The sequence below is a fragment of the Prionailurus viverrinus genome, chromosome A2 (genome assembly GCF_022837055.1).
Source record: "Prionailurus viverrinus isolate Anna chromosome A2, UM_Priviv_1.0, whole genome shotgun sequence".
Taxonomy (NCBI): Eukaryota; Metazoa; Chordata; class Mammalia; order Carnivora; family Felidae; genus Prionailurus; species Prionailurus viverrinus.
In genome coordinates, this window is record NC_062562.1 from 40,797,666 (window position 1) to 40,814,169 (window position 16,504).

The 16,504-nt window shown below is 37.5% G+C and overlaps 1 protein-coding gene across 3 annotated transcripts in view; it reads right to left on the reverse strand.

The window, feature by feature from the left end:
• Positions 1-4,324: 4,324 nt before the first annotated feature.
• CNTN3 (contactin 3) overlaps positions 4,325-16,504 on the reverse strand; it is a 343,356-nt gene continuing 331,176 nt past the window's right edge. For all 3 annotated transcript variants that reach the window (XM_047851060.1, XM_047851057.1, XM_047851058.1), the window contains 3 exons: positions 8,809-8,921; positions 8,005-8,173; positions 4,325-6,293 (listed from right to left, as the gene is read on the reverse strand). In XM_047851060.1, the coding sequence (XP_047707016.1) occupies positions 6,187-6,293; positions 8,005-8,173; positions 8,809-8,921 (389 nt within the window). In that variant the 3' untranslated portion in view covers positions 4,325-6,186. The remainder of the gene's footprint in view (positions 6,294-8,004; positions 8,174-8,808; positions 8,922-16,504) is intronic.

Consider the following 16,504-nt stretch of genomic DNA (forward strand, 5'->3'; position numbering starts at 1 on the left):
ACAGAAACTTTATGTCTTAGAGGTATTGATTGCTTCTCCAAGGTCACACAGTTATTTAAAATATGACTAGGAGTCCAACCCACGTCTATGACTGGGAACAAATGCTCTTCACCACACAGCTATACTGCTTTTTTTTTTTTTTTTTTTCCAGTTTGGTCAACTTTCCCAATATAAATGATCTACTGCTTATATATTACTTCAAATAAAATTTTATAATACCTCTTATTCTCTTAATTATCATATCTATTATCTCTAGAGGCAGCACAGGAGGGAAAAATAAGCAAGCCAAACAGGAGAGAGTAAGATGAAATGGTGAAAAATCCACTCATGTAATTCAACAAATATGTACTGAACAGATAAAGATGAGCCATGAACGAGGGCCTTTGCTGTGACAGACTTTATGATCCCAATGAGCATTTTGACTTGTGAGCTCGACATTTAGCCTTGGAAGGGCAGCCATTCTCATCTGGATGTTTTGGAAAGACCACTACAACAATCACATTGAATGGTCTTTTAGCTTCCTCATTAGCCAGTCTAGATATACGTTTCAGATTAGCTTTGTGTTTGTCACTGATGCCAAAATGCATCTGCTAATTTGCCATTCTTATCTTTGTCTCTGTTTTGTTTTTCCCTGAGTTTTCCCAGGAAACATCCAATTATACAGTTTCTAATTCTTTGTCTTTCATACAGTACTAATCATCAAGGTAGAAACATCAGGCTCTAAAATAATTTCAATGGGCAGAGTAAGAGTAAAGAGTAGGAATGAAGGGGCGCCTGGGTGCCTCGGTCAGTTAAGCATCCCACTTTGGCTCAGGTCATGATCTCTGGGTTCTTGGGTTCAAGTCCCGAGCTGTGCTGACAGCTCAGAGCCTGGAGCCTGATTCAGATTCTGTGTCTCCCTCTCTCTCTCTCTGCCTCTCCCCCACTCAAGCTCTGGTTCTTTCTCTCTCTCTCAAAAATAAACATTAAAAAAAGGGGGGGGGGTGCCTGGGTGGCTCAGTAGGTTAAGCATCCCACTACAGCTCAGGTCATGATCTCATGGTTCATGGGTTCGAGTCCGCATCGGGCTCTGTGCTGACAGCTCAGAGCCTGGAGCCTGCTTTGGATTCTGTGTGTCTCTCTCTCTGCCCCTCCCCTGCTTGCACTCTGTCTCTCAAAAATGAATAAAAAACCATTAAAAAGAAATTTTAAGAATTTGAAAAAAAAGAATAGGAATGAAAACCAGCAAACAACGGAAGCATCTTTTCTTAAATATTTAATTCTGTATCAGTGCATTTATTTTGTGAGCAAGTTCAAGAGGTAATTATCACCTACATATAAAGCAAGACATGCAAAATTAGGGCACAGTGTTCAAATAAAAACAAAAGCAGAAAAACCTAACCATTTAAATAAACCATATTCCAATCTGTTTATATAATTTCTTTCAGAAGAATGGTACAATTTACTAATTGCTAATTTTGTAATTGCTGCTGTGGGTTGATTTTACCTCCAATATTTACTGAAGTGTATCCAACTTATGATGAATAGCAGTACAGTTTTCATTTTTACAGAGGGTACAATACTTCAGAAAAAAATAAACCCAATTAAGATTAATTTTAAATGAAAAAAAGATGGCATTGTAAGAACATGAAACGGCAGGGGGGATTTTAATTGGAAAAAAAAGCAACTTGTAGCTTCCTCATCATTTTGCATTTTTTATTTTATTGAATTATACTGTTACATTTTCATTGAAAATGGTAAAATTATTGAAAATCAACACAAACCATCTTCAAAGATTAAAGAAAATGTACGACGAAGATTAAACATAAAGCCTAGAAAATATTTTTAACACAATTTTTTTTTTATAACTTTTACTTGAATGGGGCGCCTGGGTGACTCATTCACTTAAATGGACAACTCTTGGTTTTGGCACAGGTCATGATCTCACAGTTTGTGGGTTTGAGCCCCACATCGGGCTCTGCACTGACAGTGCAGAGCCTGATTGGAATTCTCTCTCCATCTCTCTCTCCCCCTACCCCACTTGTGCTCTCTCTCTGCAAAATAAAATAAACTTAAAAAAAAAAGCATTTATAATTTTTACTCGAAGAATTCTGAAGCTGGGTCAGTTTTATCTTAGAGAGCTTTCCACGTAAGAATTAGCGAATATTAAATTGACAATAACCAAAGGAAAGCTTCCCAGGTATTCCATTCCTCAATTCGAATTATGATCAATAACAGAGGCAGAACAAACTATACTGCAAGTTGGTACTATAAATGCTGACTAAAACTTCTACTTCGGATGCATCAGATTTTGCCAGGCATCTAATGCCTTCGAGCTCAGCATTTGCAGCCAGCTTGCCTGGGTTAGAATCCTATTTTACTTGCCCTTGCTAGAATGGCATTGTATGATGTACTTAATCTTGATCCTTGGTTTCCTTATCTGTAAAATGGGCTTGACATTAGTACCTAACTAATAAGATTTCGAGGATGGTCAATTTAGTAGTGATAAAGTGACTGAGGGTCTGGCTCCAAGACGGGGAAGATCTATTATTTGACATTAGCAATGTTATATTCCTATTAAAAAAATCTGATGCCAGACTCACTTTACCCCCTCTTCTAGGAACTTCTGGTGGCATGTACATACATTCTTCATGAGATCAAAGGAGAGCTTTAAATATATTAAAACAAAGCCACCGTCAAATCTTTACTTGTGTCTTCCAGTGTCACATATTTACATACTGATGAGAATAATAGTAAGAGCGTGGCTCTAAGCACTCATACACATCATTTTATTTATGAACTCCCATCTTTTCAAGTGGGTAATACCAATAACCTCAATTCACAAAAGATGAAATTCGGCACAGAGGGTGTGGCAGTCACTGCAGATCTGACATTTCTAGGAGAGGAAGACTACCATGGCCCCAATCTGCAGATAGGGAAACTAAGGCTTAGAGAGCTCACTGACTGGGAGCAAGGGTACACGGCCACTAATTGGTGAAGGTGTAATTCAGACTAAGGCAATAGGATTTAAAGTTGACCTTCTGATTCTGCCATGCCAAACAGCCCTGGCTTCAGGAGAGAGAACACAGGCACTGATTTTAATGGCATAATCTGTTTCTCCATATTCCCTAGTTCTTTCCCTTCATAAGGGTACACCAATGCAGCTGGTAAAACTGTAGTAAATTTAAAATCACACCTCCTAGGGCGTCTGGGTGGCTCAGTTGGTCAAGTGTCTGACTCTTGGTTTCAACCCAGGTCATGATCTCATGGTTTGTGGGTTTGGGCCCCAAGTCGGGCTCTGTGCTAATAGTGTGGAGCCTGCTTGGGTCTCTCCCTCCCTCTCTCTCTGCCCCTCCCCCCCACTCTCTCAAAAAATAAATAAGCTTAAAAGATAAAGTCACACCTCCCTACACACAGGTACATGCACACAGACACCTGGCACAAGCCCTACACATACTCTCCCCACTTGATTGTCCTGCCTCTAAATATATCTTTGAGTTTTCATGTAAGAAAATAACTGAATTGTTTCTTTGGAATGAATTTTCCTCACATCAGCAATAATTTTCAAAATGCTTCGCTAATTACAAACCAATCTTTTCTAGTAATTTAAACAAATATTTAGAATACATTACACCACAAGGATTATTGAGAAAGTCTCAAACACTGATGCCAGTGAGAAAGTCTAAGAAGGACTTGATAAGTTGTTATTAATTTTAAGAAAATAGTTGTCAAAAATGTGGGTTATAGCCACCATCAACTAAATAAAGTCATTAGAAACTAGATACCATAATTAAGTAAAGTAAGTTTTCTGCTACTCCTTCCTTCCCTCTCTCTCCATATCTAAAGTATCTTTCATGGAAACTCCCCTTTTTTTAAGTGTATGTATTTTGAGACTGAGAGCAAGAACAAGAGAGAGAGAGAGAGAGAGAGAGAGAGAGAGAGAGAGAGAGAGAGAGAATGGGTGGGAGAAAGAGAGGGACAGAGAGGGGGAGAGAGAGAGACAGAGAGAGACAGAGAGAATCCCAGGCAGGCTCTCAGCTGCCAGTGCAGAGCCCAACGTGGGGCTCAAACTCATGAACCTTGAGATCATGACCTTGAGCCGAAATCAAGAGTCAGAAGCTTAACTGACTGAGCCAACCAGGTGCCCCAGAAAGCACCTTACCTTAAACTGTAGATTTTACTAAGTCAGTGGTGTCTAAAAATAATTTTTTAAAATGTCCTCTTAAAAGATGGAAAGACTAAATTTTGGCTGAAAAAATATCAGCATAACTATTATGGTGCCCTCCTATTTCCCCCCTTAAAATATTCTTTTTGACCATACCACAATTAATCATGCAGGGGCCACTGATTGTTATAAATTTTATTTGAATAATAGAAAATAATACATACAGATAACCATAGGATACACACACAGAATTTAAAGATAAATCTTATACTTTTCAATATGAAACAAAGTACATATCTCATGGAGATATATTGCTACAAATGCCAAGAAACAATAATCATTTTGAAAATGGAAAGTGTAGGAACATATTATAGGAATTACTAAATAATAAAAAGGTACAACTCCATTACATGTAGCGTAAAATTCAGGTATTGGAGAAAGCGTTTCCCCACTTTTTGACTGGAAATAACAATGGTCATATGAAATCTACTAAGTCATTCAGATTTTTTCTAGATATATACAGTATATACAGACCTTGCAAAGAAAGTTATAAATATTTTTCTCCTTTGTGTATGATGACTTTAATCTTAAATGTAATCTTTAAACGTAAAGTAACACTTCATGATGATACCAGAATTTTGCTAATTTTTATTCTTTTTTGATATCTGAACTGTTGTCAAATTCTGATATATCTGTAAAGAAGGACGAGTTCCTGCAAAATGTGACATTGTAGGAAAGAAGTAAAAAAATGATTTTCCAATGTCTAAGACTCAATCTGTCGATTTTCATATATTCTTTACATATTGCTATGAAGTCATGTCTTCACCAATCTTTTGAAAACCACATATTGAAAGACTGAGTCATACATATCAAAGTCAGCAGCACTGCCATGGTTCTATTACAAATTTAACTCAGGAACTAAAAAGCCTGCCAGACTCACTCTGATAGACGGTTGGATTTCATTAAAAAACCATCTCCACCATCCAAAAAAGAGAGGGCCTCTTAATGGAATCAGAAATTGGAAATGAAGAATTGTGTGAATTTTGTTTAATATTTGAGTTGAGATTCAGGTCACTCCTTATTTTCTCCACTGTGTTTTAATAAAACCTGAAAGCTTGTCCATAGATGTGAAGGAAACAATTACTATCTAATATTTTTTTTTAATATTTGAGAAATAATAAAATGTGAACATTTCAATTTTAAAATATCAGTGAACAAAAAAAGAAAGCGTTACCCATAACGGAATGCAAACTTAAAGAAGTGGCTGGTTCTTCTTTTATATAGTTAGGTAAATTCCTATTAATATTTTGCACAGACCCAAAATATGAGGGGTAGCAAAAACACTTTCACATGTCCTTCTGTATCTCTTAACAAATAATTTATGGGGCACAGGCAGGTACACTGGGCATTATTTCCACATTTTATAGATGAAAAATTGAGAATTAGCGAGAGCAAGAATCTCACAACTTTGTTAGACGTAAACAAAACAGCACCGTTTCCACCTCTGGTGTAGCATTTTTCAACATTCTTGTGAGTCACATGCACCCTCTTCCAAGCAAGGTAATTTTTAAAATGTATTTTCACTCTTGAGTATTTCAAATGAGCATTTCAGAATAGTACTGATCAAGTCTTCCAACCAATGCTGTTATAACGGGGAAATAACATTTGTATTAAATGAGTTTTTCCACATTAAACAAACAAACAAACAAACAAACAACAAACGTGTGTGGGCATATGTGTGTGTATACACATGAGAGCATGTGAGTCTATCGAAAGGCAGTGCTCAAAATCATAGCTTACGAATATCTTTATCAAAAGTCTAATGTAATTAATATGTAAATTCCTTTGGTGTATCAAGTAAATATTAAGGCATTTCAGATTCCCCTAAAAGGATTTACTGGTTTTTTTTATTATATTCATATTTTACCTATAGAAAGTTAAAAATACAGAGTTGAAAAAAAACATGCATAATCACTGCATTTCATGAAAGCACTTTTTTTGTAACCAATTAACTTTCTAGTAAACAATTAAAAAAAAAAAAGTTAGTACCGCCACAGGGCATTTACAATGAAGAACAATACTACAGGTACGTAACTGGACACAGCGTGGACATGTGAGATGGCTGAAGTAGAACCTCTTGCGTCCATATCTGTCAAAGATGATAAACAGCTCATTAATAAGGACTGTACCAAAATAAATCACCAGGGCAAAAGTAATGCCTCTGCTATCAAAATCAAATCATACCACGAACCCAACCTAAAACCCTGAGTTAATGATTAATCATCATTTTATTTGTCAGTGTTGCCTATATTAGTTGCCAAGAATATCTCTGAAAGCACCAACGTATTTAAGTTTTTTAAATAAATGAATCTAGGCTGTGCTCATCTAGTATTATTTAACTTTAATTGAAATTGCAAAAACAACTTAATCACTTTGAAAATAATTATACTCTTTTGAGATAATTCAATGGTTTAATTAAAGAAAGCTTCATTGGATGAGAGTTTGGAAAAATCTGTTGGTTTCTACTTTAATTCATTTCTAGATAAATTATTAGGCGTGATATAAAACACCATCTTTAAAAAAAGCAGTCAATAAATGCTCCATTTTCCCAGAGATGGCCTTGTCTACACTAGTCTATGCAAGCTCAGCAGACAGCATATGTCAGATGAAAAGGCTACTCTTGACTCAGCAGCCCTAAAATGTGAAAATAGTGGCTGTTTCTGCAAAAGCATAGAACTTACTCCTTTTAACAGTTACACTCTGGCCATATTATAATGTTAACTCTACATCTTGAAGTAATGTACGAATACGAGCATGTCTTTTTTTTTTTTAATTTTTTATTGTTTACTTATTTATTTAGAGAGACACACACAGAGTGAGAGTGGGGGAGGGACAGAGAGAGAGGGAGACCAAGAACCTGAAGCAGCCTATAGATTCCTATGCTGCAGAACTCAGTTCTGAGATAAACACTTTCTGCTTTCATGGGATAGTTTAATTATTTGCTTTAGTCTAAGTATGGCATTCTTTATGATTTCACATAAAGATAAAATTCTTCCAAGTTTCCATATCCCTCTTTCTCGTTATTTCCTAATGATGTCAGTCATTTTGTTTTCTAAGATTAAAGAGAGAGGTTTTAATCTTATTTCCAAGACTAGAGGCTAGGCCACGCCCAAGGGAAGGAAACAGGGTACAAGGTTTTTAATGTCACTAAGAACTACAGATTAGGATATGGAGACAAGATGGCTTCTACTATACTTAAATGGAGGTCCCCAAACTCCAGATTTGGGAATTGAAAGAACAAATAAAATTTCTTTTACCACTGTCACTGATAAAATATGTATGCAAGTCTGTTCCCCTTAACTCTAAAAGTGTAATTTGTATAGTAAAATAGGTTTACTTTGGATTTGGAAAAGAAAAGTTAGTGCGAACCTCCTTCGAAATCAGAAACTGAGACTTGTTTTTGAAGTGTCTTTTGGTTCGGTCAGCGGTTTATGACCTTAACAATGTTAGATTTCCCACTTTTCGAAGAATTGATAAGATTCATCTACAATTTCTAGGAGGCAAACTAAGATCTTAAAACTAGTTTGTGGTTTTAACATTGTCCTTGAGAAATGCTTAAGAAATTGTTTTTTATAGGCAATCCAAAAGCAAATTTAGGCATTTCTCATAATGAGGAAAAGATTCAAATTAATAAAGTTCTGCTAAATATTGCCTTCATCTCTCCTATTCCAAAACTTCTTAGCATTTAGATGGAGGAGATGGTGGGGGAAAACGGACAGAAGGGCATTGACTGACTCACTCTTGGAGGCTCGTAACACTGGTATTATCAATAAAGTAAATGTTGACTTTGACCAACTTACTGGTTATTCTTGGGATCCTGATCTGTTCGCTACTGGTTCCATCTCCTCCGTCTGTTGTGGCCTTGACTTCAATAATGTAGTCCTCTTTAATGGGCAACAAAAGTTCTGCTGAAGTCTTATTTGTGTTCAGCACTTGTACACTGTTTTGACTGCTAGTCCTATAGAAAACCTGAAACGCATGAACAAATACACTCATTTCTTACATTGCCTACTCTTCCATTTTTCACAGAACTGATTACCCGGATGTTACTTCATTTACATTGTCTTTCTATACTCACCAGAATATAAATTAAATTCATAGCTCTTTCCATGGGTCTTAGACTGGGGGTTAGCACATACTAAAATCATCAAGTCCTCAAAATCAAGGAAGGAGGTAAGGAAGACGGACGTGAACTTCTTCTGTGGAAGAGTTCATCTGGGTTGGGGATTTGTACGGTTGGAGAGATGGGGCAAGCCCCTACTCTATTGATCTTGAAAACCAGACCAACAAATTAGAGCCAACACTTTCAGTTACTTTTTAAGTAGTATATTGGGGTTCGTCAGAAGTAACAAATTAATTAACATTATGAACAATTTATATTTTATCCCACATCCCTGAATACCCAGAATTACTTCCCTTTTATTTATATTTAAGAAATCAGATATTTGGGGGGGGGGGAGACCCTTTTCATAAGAAGGTGGTATCTCTATGTCAAAATTAGATTACAGCAACCATATTATCATAGTTAGAAAAACCATTCGAGCCTAGCTTCCCTTGGAAAGTTCTGCCAGGAATAGGAAAAGAAAGCATTGCAAATATCTTACTTTATATCCCGTTACTTCTGATTCATTCTCCATTGCTTTAACTTGTTCCCAATTAAGTAACACTTTCGTGTCTGTAGCATTCCAAACAACATTTCCTGGTGGCTGACTGGGAGCTTGAGATGCAAAATGAGAAATTAAAACAGATTTGAACATGAGTGATATTTTACATAGAACATATAAATGACACAGGAGGCTTACAGAAGTACAGCAAAGTCTCTTTGGTAATATGTAGCATATAGGTGGAATCAGAAAAAAATAAGAGTAGCTAAATATCCTTTTGTTTTATTTATTTATTTATTTTTTGTTTTGTTTTTAATGTTTATTTTTGAGAGAGAGAGAGAGAGGGAGAACGAGCAGGCAAGGGGGAGAGAGAGAGGGAGACACAGAACCCAAAACAGGCTCCAGGTCCCGAGCTGTCAGCACAGAGCCTGATGCAAGGCTCGAACCCACGAACCGTGAGTTCATGACCTGAGCTGAAGTCGGATGCTTAACCGAATGAGCCACTCAGGCGTTCCTATTTTATTTTCTTATTTTTTTTTAATGTTTATTTATCTTGAGAGAGAGGCAGAGAGAGAGTGTGTGTGTGTGTGCAGCAGGGGAGGGCCAGAGAGAGTGAAGAGAGAGAATCTCAAGCAGTTTCCACCCTTTCAACACAGAGCCTGACTCAGGACTTGAACCCATGAAACATGAGATCATGACCTGAGCCAAGATCAAGAGTCAGACGCTTAACAGGCTGAGTCACCCAGGCACACCACTAAATGTCCTTTTAAAAACACTCTTCAATTAAATTGTGAGATAATTCATTTCATGACATTCATCATATCTTTTAGGATATATTTCCCTTGTTGCTGTGGGTCCTTTTCTGGAAACATGTTGATGGTGGAGATAAAGAAATTCCTTTACCCACCACAAGAGGGATGCTGCTTGATGCACCAAGAAAGGCAGGCAGTGTGACCATTTTGACATATAGACAGAGGCGAAGAGAAATTGCCAACTGAGTAAAGACACACAAAATGAAGTATGGATGATTTTTAAGCCAGCTTTGTGTGAAGACACAGGCAAAATAGGAGGCAATCAAGGATAAGGGCTACTTATATTTATTTCCATGAAGTTAATACCTATTCACGTGAAAAAAGCAGGGAGAATACATGTCACTCTTCGTTTTTCAAGTTTTAAACCAATTTTTGAGAAAAATAAGGCAAGACCCGAAAACATTAATGAGAATTCCCTTAGATAATGAGTGAAATTCCCTGAGGTTTAACACCTTGGATTCATAGCTTAGTTCCCTCTCATGAACTCCAGTTAGTAAACTATGCCGGGCAAAGGGGTTCAACTGCAACACAGACAGAACATTAAAATTCAGTTTCTCATCAAGCACAAAACAAACACAATTTTATCCATGTGGCAACAGCATCACAGTTGCCCAAAGCAGTGCTGAAATACGCCGTACTTGTGGATTTAGCCACACAATGTGATCTGGCTAACTGAATCTGTAATGGGAAAATTATATAAAATATTGGCTATGCAGAGAAATTTCTAAACATCATTGACTCACGCCATGAGGGAAAGACGGCTGAACCTACAGATGGGAAGAGTTCTCCAGATACATTTACGTGACTAATGACACCAAACAAGATTGTATTCCCTGCAGATTCTTTTGCTTATTGTCCGCTCTTGAACACTATTCTACACTGCCTTTTCAATTTGCGATCTGGCATTAGTGACGGCTTCAGGTCAGTTCAGAGAGTTCAAGCTGTATTGCTTTGATAACAAAAAATATATATAATGGCAGTTGCTTACGGTTGAAATACTAATGACCATGTTCTGTTGTCTCAATTCAAATGATATGAATGCACAATTGTTAGGAGCTTTTCTCAAAGTCTGATTTCCTGTGTCCTGACGGTCCTATAAAAGGACAGGTTCATTTGATGCAACTCAGATAACACAGGCAGCATAGTGGTTCTACCAAAAGATGTGTGCCCGGAGATTACAGGAAACTTGAGTAATTTGGATTGAATCATCTATTCCAATACTAGTCTCATAAAAGAAATGACTGCAAGTATAACATTGAGAAATATCTTGTATCAGTGCAAAAATAGATGAGTTGAATGAGTTCAGCCTGAATTGAATACTTCTTAAATACACAGAAAGAAAAAAGAAACAGGAACAGGGGAAAGAAGACAAAATTAAGGTTTGTTCTGGGTCTGATTACCCTTATTCTGAATCACATCAGTTTTTCCTGAGCATCAGATAATCATGTACACTTGCATAACTTTTGCTATTTTTAAAAAGAGGGCTTGACTTAAAAAAAAATCTAATTTAGCCTCATCCCAAACACTAATACTCACACAATAATTGGCTTAATATCCTTGTTACATTCTTATGGTACCCTCTAAAGTAAATGAAGCATTTTTAAATGTAAAAAAAAATATTTGTGAACCACCCTGACGTCATCTCTCTTATCACCACTGATAAGAACAACATCATGTGGAGGGGCCCCAGGGTGGCTCATGGGAAAAGAGTTTCAGTTTTGCAAGATGAAAGACTTCTAGAATCTGTTACACAACCACCAATCTTAATGCTACTGAACTATACATTTAAAAATGGGTAAGGGGTGCCTGTCTGGCTCAGTCCCTTAGGCGTCTGACTGTTGACCTCAGCTCAGGTTTTGATCTTGGGGTTGTGACTTCAAGCCCTGCATTGGACTCCATGCAGGGCGTGAAGCCTACTTCTAAAAAAATGGGCAAGATGGAAATTTCATGTTATGTGTATTTTTACCACAATTAAAAATCAAAAGCAACAACTTGTTAAGAAGTATTATGTGGATTCAAACGAGCTCTGATTAATTCCAAAGTCTATGCCTCCCATATTACATTGTGCTGACTACCTGAGACCGTATTTAGCTCCCGAATGACTAATCACAGGTTTGTAAATGATGTAAAAGTGAATATGAAACAAGAATGTCACAAAATATGCTCAGTGCCCACTTTCACAGGAAAACGTATCATGCTTTTCCTGATTTCTCAGACAAAAGTGGGGCCTCTTTTCATTTACCTGATCCACTTTCTTCATGATCCTCATCAAAGGTACATTGTACACTTTTTTTACTATTAATCTGTAAGATCTTTGCAAGCAGAGACATTGTCTGGTAAGGTCTCTGACACAGACAAGTCGAAATGGTAGATTGTACTCACTGGCCCAATGCCTTGACAAGGGTAGATATCAAATTCGATATTGTATATGACTGATGTTTTCATGTAAAAAGCAAAAACTCAAGGATTAAGGAGACACTTTTACAGTGTTATCAGAAAATAAGTTTGAAACCATTCCCTTTGCATTCCTAAGGGATGATTCATGCAATGAACATTCTGAATGGAGTAAAGATTCAGAGTAAGTATTAGTGAAATAATTCACTGTGACACCAGCAAGACAACATTTGGCTGGTTCCACTTTTCAAATGCAGCATATCAGAATTCAAAATGAATTTTCCAGCTACGTAGTTGAAAGTTCTCCAAGCCATCCTGATAAATGCTATATGTCTATAAAGACAAAACTAGGACAGGTAACATCCACTGATCATCAGCCTTGAGACTTGAAATTGAATACGCCCAGTTGTACCGAGGCTAAGGTGATAAGGAACAGAACCCAAAGAAGAAGAAAACAAGAAAAACATCAACAACACTGGTGTATTAATTGAATACTTAAATGATTTATTCAAGAGACATCTATGTGTCAAGGGTTAAGAAAAAAAAAAGGAAGAAGGAGGTGACAACATCTGGAATAGATTCTGAAAGGCAAATATGATTTTTGCATGTAGAGGTGAGAGAGGGAAAGGTATCCAGCAGAGGAATAAACACCTGCCAAGACACAAAGGCAGGAAATAGTAAGGTTCAGTGGGGAGCTCAGTTGTAACTGGTTACAAGGTAGTGGGGAAGGGCAGGGATAGACCAGATGCAGTTGAAGACGCAAGCAGGAGCCAGATGCTAACGGGTCTAAGAGACCAAAAGAACTAGGAAAGGAGTTTTTCCATAGGCAATTTGGAAGACATTGATTAAGTAAAAGTAGGGAAGTGATACTATCAATTTTGTAGTTTCACAGATCAATGTGGGAATAGGGGGGAAGAAGGAGAATCTTGGCAGGCATTCTGTTGGGAGAATACGGTAGCACTTAGTGTAAGAGAGAATTAAAGGTCTGTTCACACGAAGATGATTGTAGTGGAGTTGGAGGGATGGAACAAATGGTGTTTGTGGAGACTCAACAAGTCATGATGGCTGACATCATATGGGTGCTGGCAATAAAAACAAACCTAATTCTGGCTGACAACACAGACCTTGGGGAACAACATCTATACCTGGAATTCCCTTCGGCCACAAATTTAATAACTTTATTGTGTGTTAGGGATCCTTCTGAGTACAGTAGACAAAGAGATTAATATGTTCTCTGACTTCTACCCACAGGGTCTATCAGTGGTTCCCAAGGATCAATATTTCTACCATTAGAGATGATTTTAGATGGATGACATTTTTAATTGGAAATATTTAGATATTTTCACATAAGCCAAAAAAAAAAAAAGAACTAACATCCATTTCTTGATTCACAGATATGATTCTCTGGATGAGGCCAACATTGATACATCTGTAATAATCTACTTTACACACAACACACAGATCATTAAAACTAGGTTCTAAACAATGATAAAGAACAAAGGTTATTATGAAAACACAAATCACTCCGATGTTTTCAGCTGTACACAGATGTGTGGTAAGCATCCCAAAATACACAGTCACAATTCAAACTAACTCTGACCTAAGGGAATACCTACTACAAATAATTCATCTTAAACTAAGTGATCAAGAAAAGAATATCACTCTACCAATAACAATAACAGATAGTCTGATTAGCTCATTGCAAAACTTATCTTCAGGTATGCATTTTTTTTAAATAAGTTTACTTTTCTTTGCAATTCATTGTGCTCTTTAACTTTAAAACTTTTTCTATTCAAATAATTGTTTTCATTTTATGAAGAAAGTCTTATAGCTACTATCTTGTAATCAAGAGAAATAGTGATTTTCTGTTTATGGTAATGGTATAGTTGCTTTTAAGATAAATATATTTAACTATCAAATTAAATCTATTAGGAAAATAATCATACGGTTTGTTTGCACACATGGGTAAAATCATGCAAATATCATTGAGTGACTAGAGATGGCAAAATGCTGGGAAAATTCTGCACAGGTTGATTTGCTTATTCCATGATCCAGACTTCCCTTCTGCATCTTCATTGCTACTCATAGCTTCCATCCTTACAACATTTAGTTCCCTTGTATGGAGCCTTCAATGCTCTTCTTTTCTATCTTCCTAGGGTCAAACCTCAAGTATGAACGCTTTGCTTCCACAATCTCTATAAAAAGGCTGCCTACTCCTGTGTGCCAAGAGTCATCCTGGCATGACACAGAAAAGATCTACCTAACACTTCAGACAGAAGCCTGGAAGCAATGTGGCCATTCACATGGCACATGTCCTGAACTAGCTTCCTAGCCTAACAGAAGCCACAGTGTCTCACATGTAAAGGAAGAAGAGCTAAGAGAGCAATTGTTCTATGACAACCTACAAGATAGTGAAATTGCTCTACGACTGTCAAGCTTCAAATCAAAAGTTGCAAACTGAAAATGCATCTGATAAATCCAGCTTGCAATTTTTTTTTTTTTTTTTGTCTAACCCATTGCACTTTAATTTTGCTTAGTTGCCAATATTTGAAAGTCAGGAGCTTTCCTGTAAGTTCTGGATTTCTGATTGTTAATTGCTTGTGTAATATCAGATCAGAAGGAATGGACCTTAGGGATGGACCTAAGGAAAGACTGTCCCAGCCATCCACCCCTGGTCATTTCTACCTGCTGGCTACTAAAGGTGTCTGACTTCACATTCTTCTTTTCTTTTCTTTTTTAAAAGTTTATTCATTTATTTTGAGAGACACAGAGAAAGCAGGAGTGGGAGAGGGGCAGAGAGGGAGGAAGAGAGAGAATCCCAAGCAGGCTCTGTGGTGTAAGCGTGGAGGCCAATGTGGGGCTTGAACTCATGAAACCATGAGATCATGACCTGAGCAGAAACCAAGAGTCAGAATCTTAACTGACTGAGTCATCCAGGTGCCCATTCCTCTTTTAAAATAAACACTAGGAGGTGCATGGGTGATTGGGATTCTCTCTCATCCTCTCTCTCTCTCTCTGCCCCTCCCCTGCCCACGCTGTCTCTTTCTGTCAAAAAAAATTTGTTTTTAATTAAGAAAAAACAAATACTAGTTTAGGGTGGTTTATATATATTTTAAGGACATTTAATTGGCATATTTAGATAATTAATACATCTTGACTGAATAAAACTGTACAATGTAACTGGTTAAAAAATTTTTTTTTAATGTTTATTTTTGAGAGAGAGGCAGGGTGCAAGCAGGGGAGGCGCAGAGAGAGAGGAAGACCCAGAACCTGAGGCGGGCACCAGGCTCTGAACTGTCAGCACAGAGCCAAACGCGCGGCTCGAACCCATGAACTGTGAGATCATGACCTGAGCCAAAGTCGGATGCTTAACCAACGGAGCCACCCAGGCATCCCATGATGTAAATGTTTAAACTTGTTATTTCTCTAAAGGCTTGAGGTTGTGGATGCTGAGGGAAGGATGAGAAGAAGGAAGGGTGTAGATACTGAAGGAAGATGAAAATGTAATTCAGGGATCTCTAGAGGTCTCTCAGCTACCTGAGCTATATTCTTAGATCCTCTAGAAACATCTCATTCATGATCCTTAATATTAGCTGGTAGGGTCGACTGTTTTATTGTTTAAATTTTTTTGAGGTGGTTTAAAATCTTTGTAATTCCTTTGCCTCTTACTTCTCATGGGAAGATTATATTTATCTCACTCTCACGACATTCAGCTTGGCCATGGGTCCTGTGGTTCCCAGGGATGTAGGAAGAGATACTTCCCCTTCTCATTGGCATCTTATAGACATCAGGTTGTGTCATATGACTTCTTTCAACCAATGGAATGCAAGCAAAAGTGAAACGGGCCACTCCCAAGTGGCAGCTTCAAAAGCCATCAAAGAATCTGCTTAGCCATTGTCTTTTCCCTCTGCCATGAGACTAGCATGGCCCACAGAGTGGCTGCTCCTTCAGTCTGGGCGCTGGTGTGAACACAACCTGGATCAGATCAGAATCATACTTGTAGTGGACATGGACTATGAATAAGAAAGGAACACTTGTAGTTCTAAGCCACTGAGATTTGGAGGTTGGAGACTGTGGCCTGCACTAGCCTAATCTGACTGGTATAGCTATTAATCAGTATTCTAAATAGCTCTGATGCACCACAGTACATTTTTGTAAAGGAATGGAGACACAGAACAGTACATATTAATACAACTTATCGATTAGGACTTCCAATTTTACTTTCCAGATACTATCTTATGCAGAAGCCCAACCCAGAATAGGCTGATTGAGTTCCACATTTTATTAGAACTTGACATGTGGTCTACATTTTTAAATTTTTGCTAAATTATATCTCAACTTTCACATGCTACAGATTTTTCCCCTGTCAGCTCAATTTTACTGTTGATGGTATGCTAAAATAGAAAAAAGTCATAGGGGCACCTGGGTGTCTCAGTTAAGCTTCTGACTTCGGCTCAGGTCATGATCTCACCATTTGTGAGTTAGAGCGC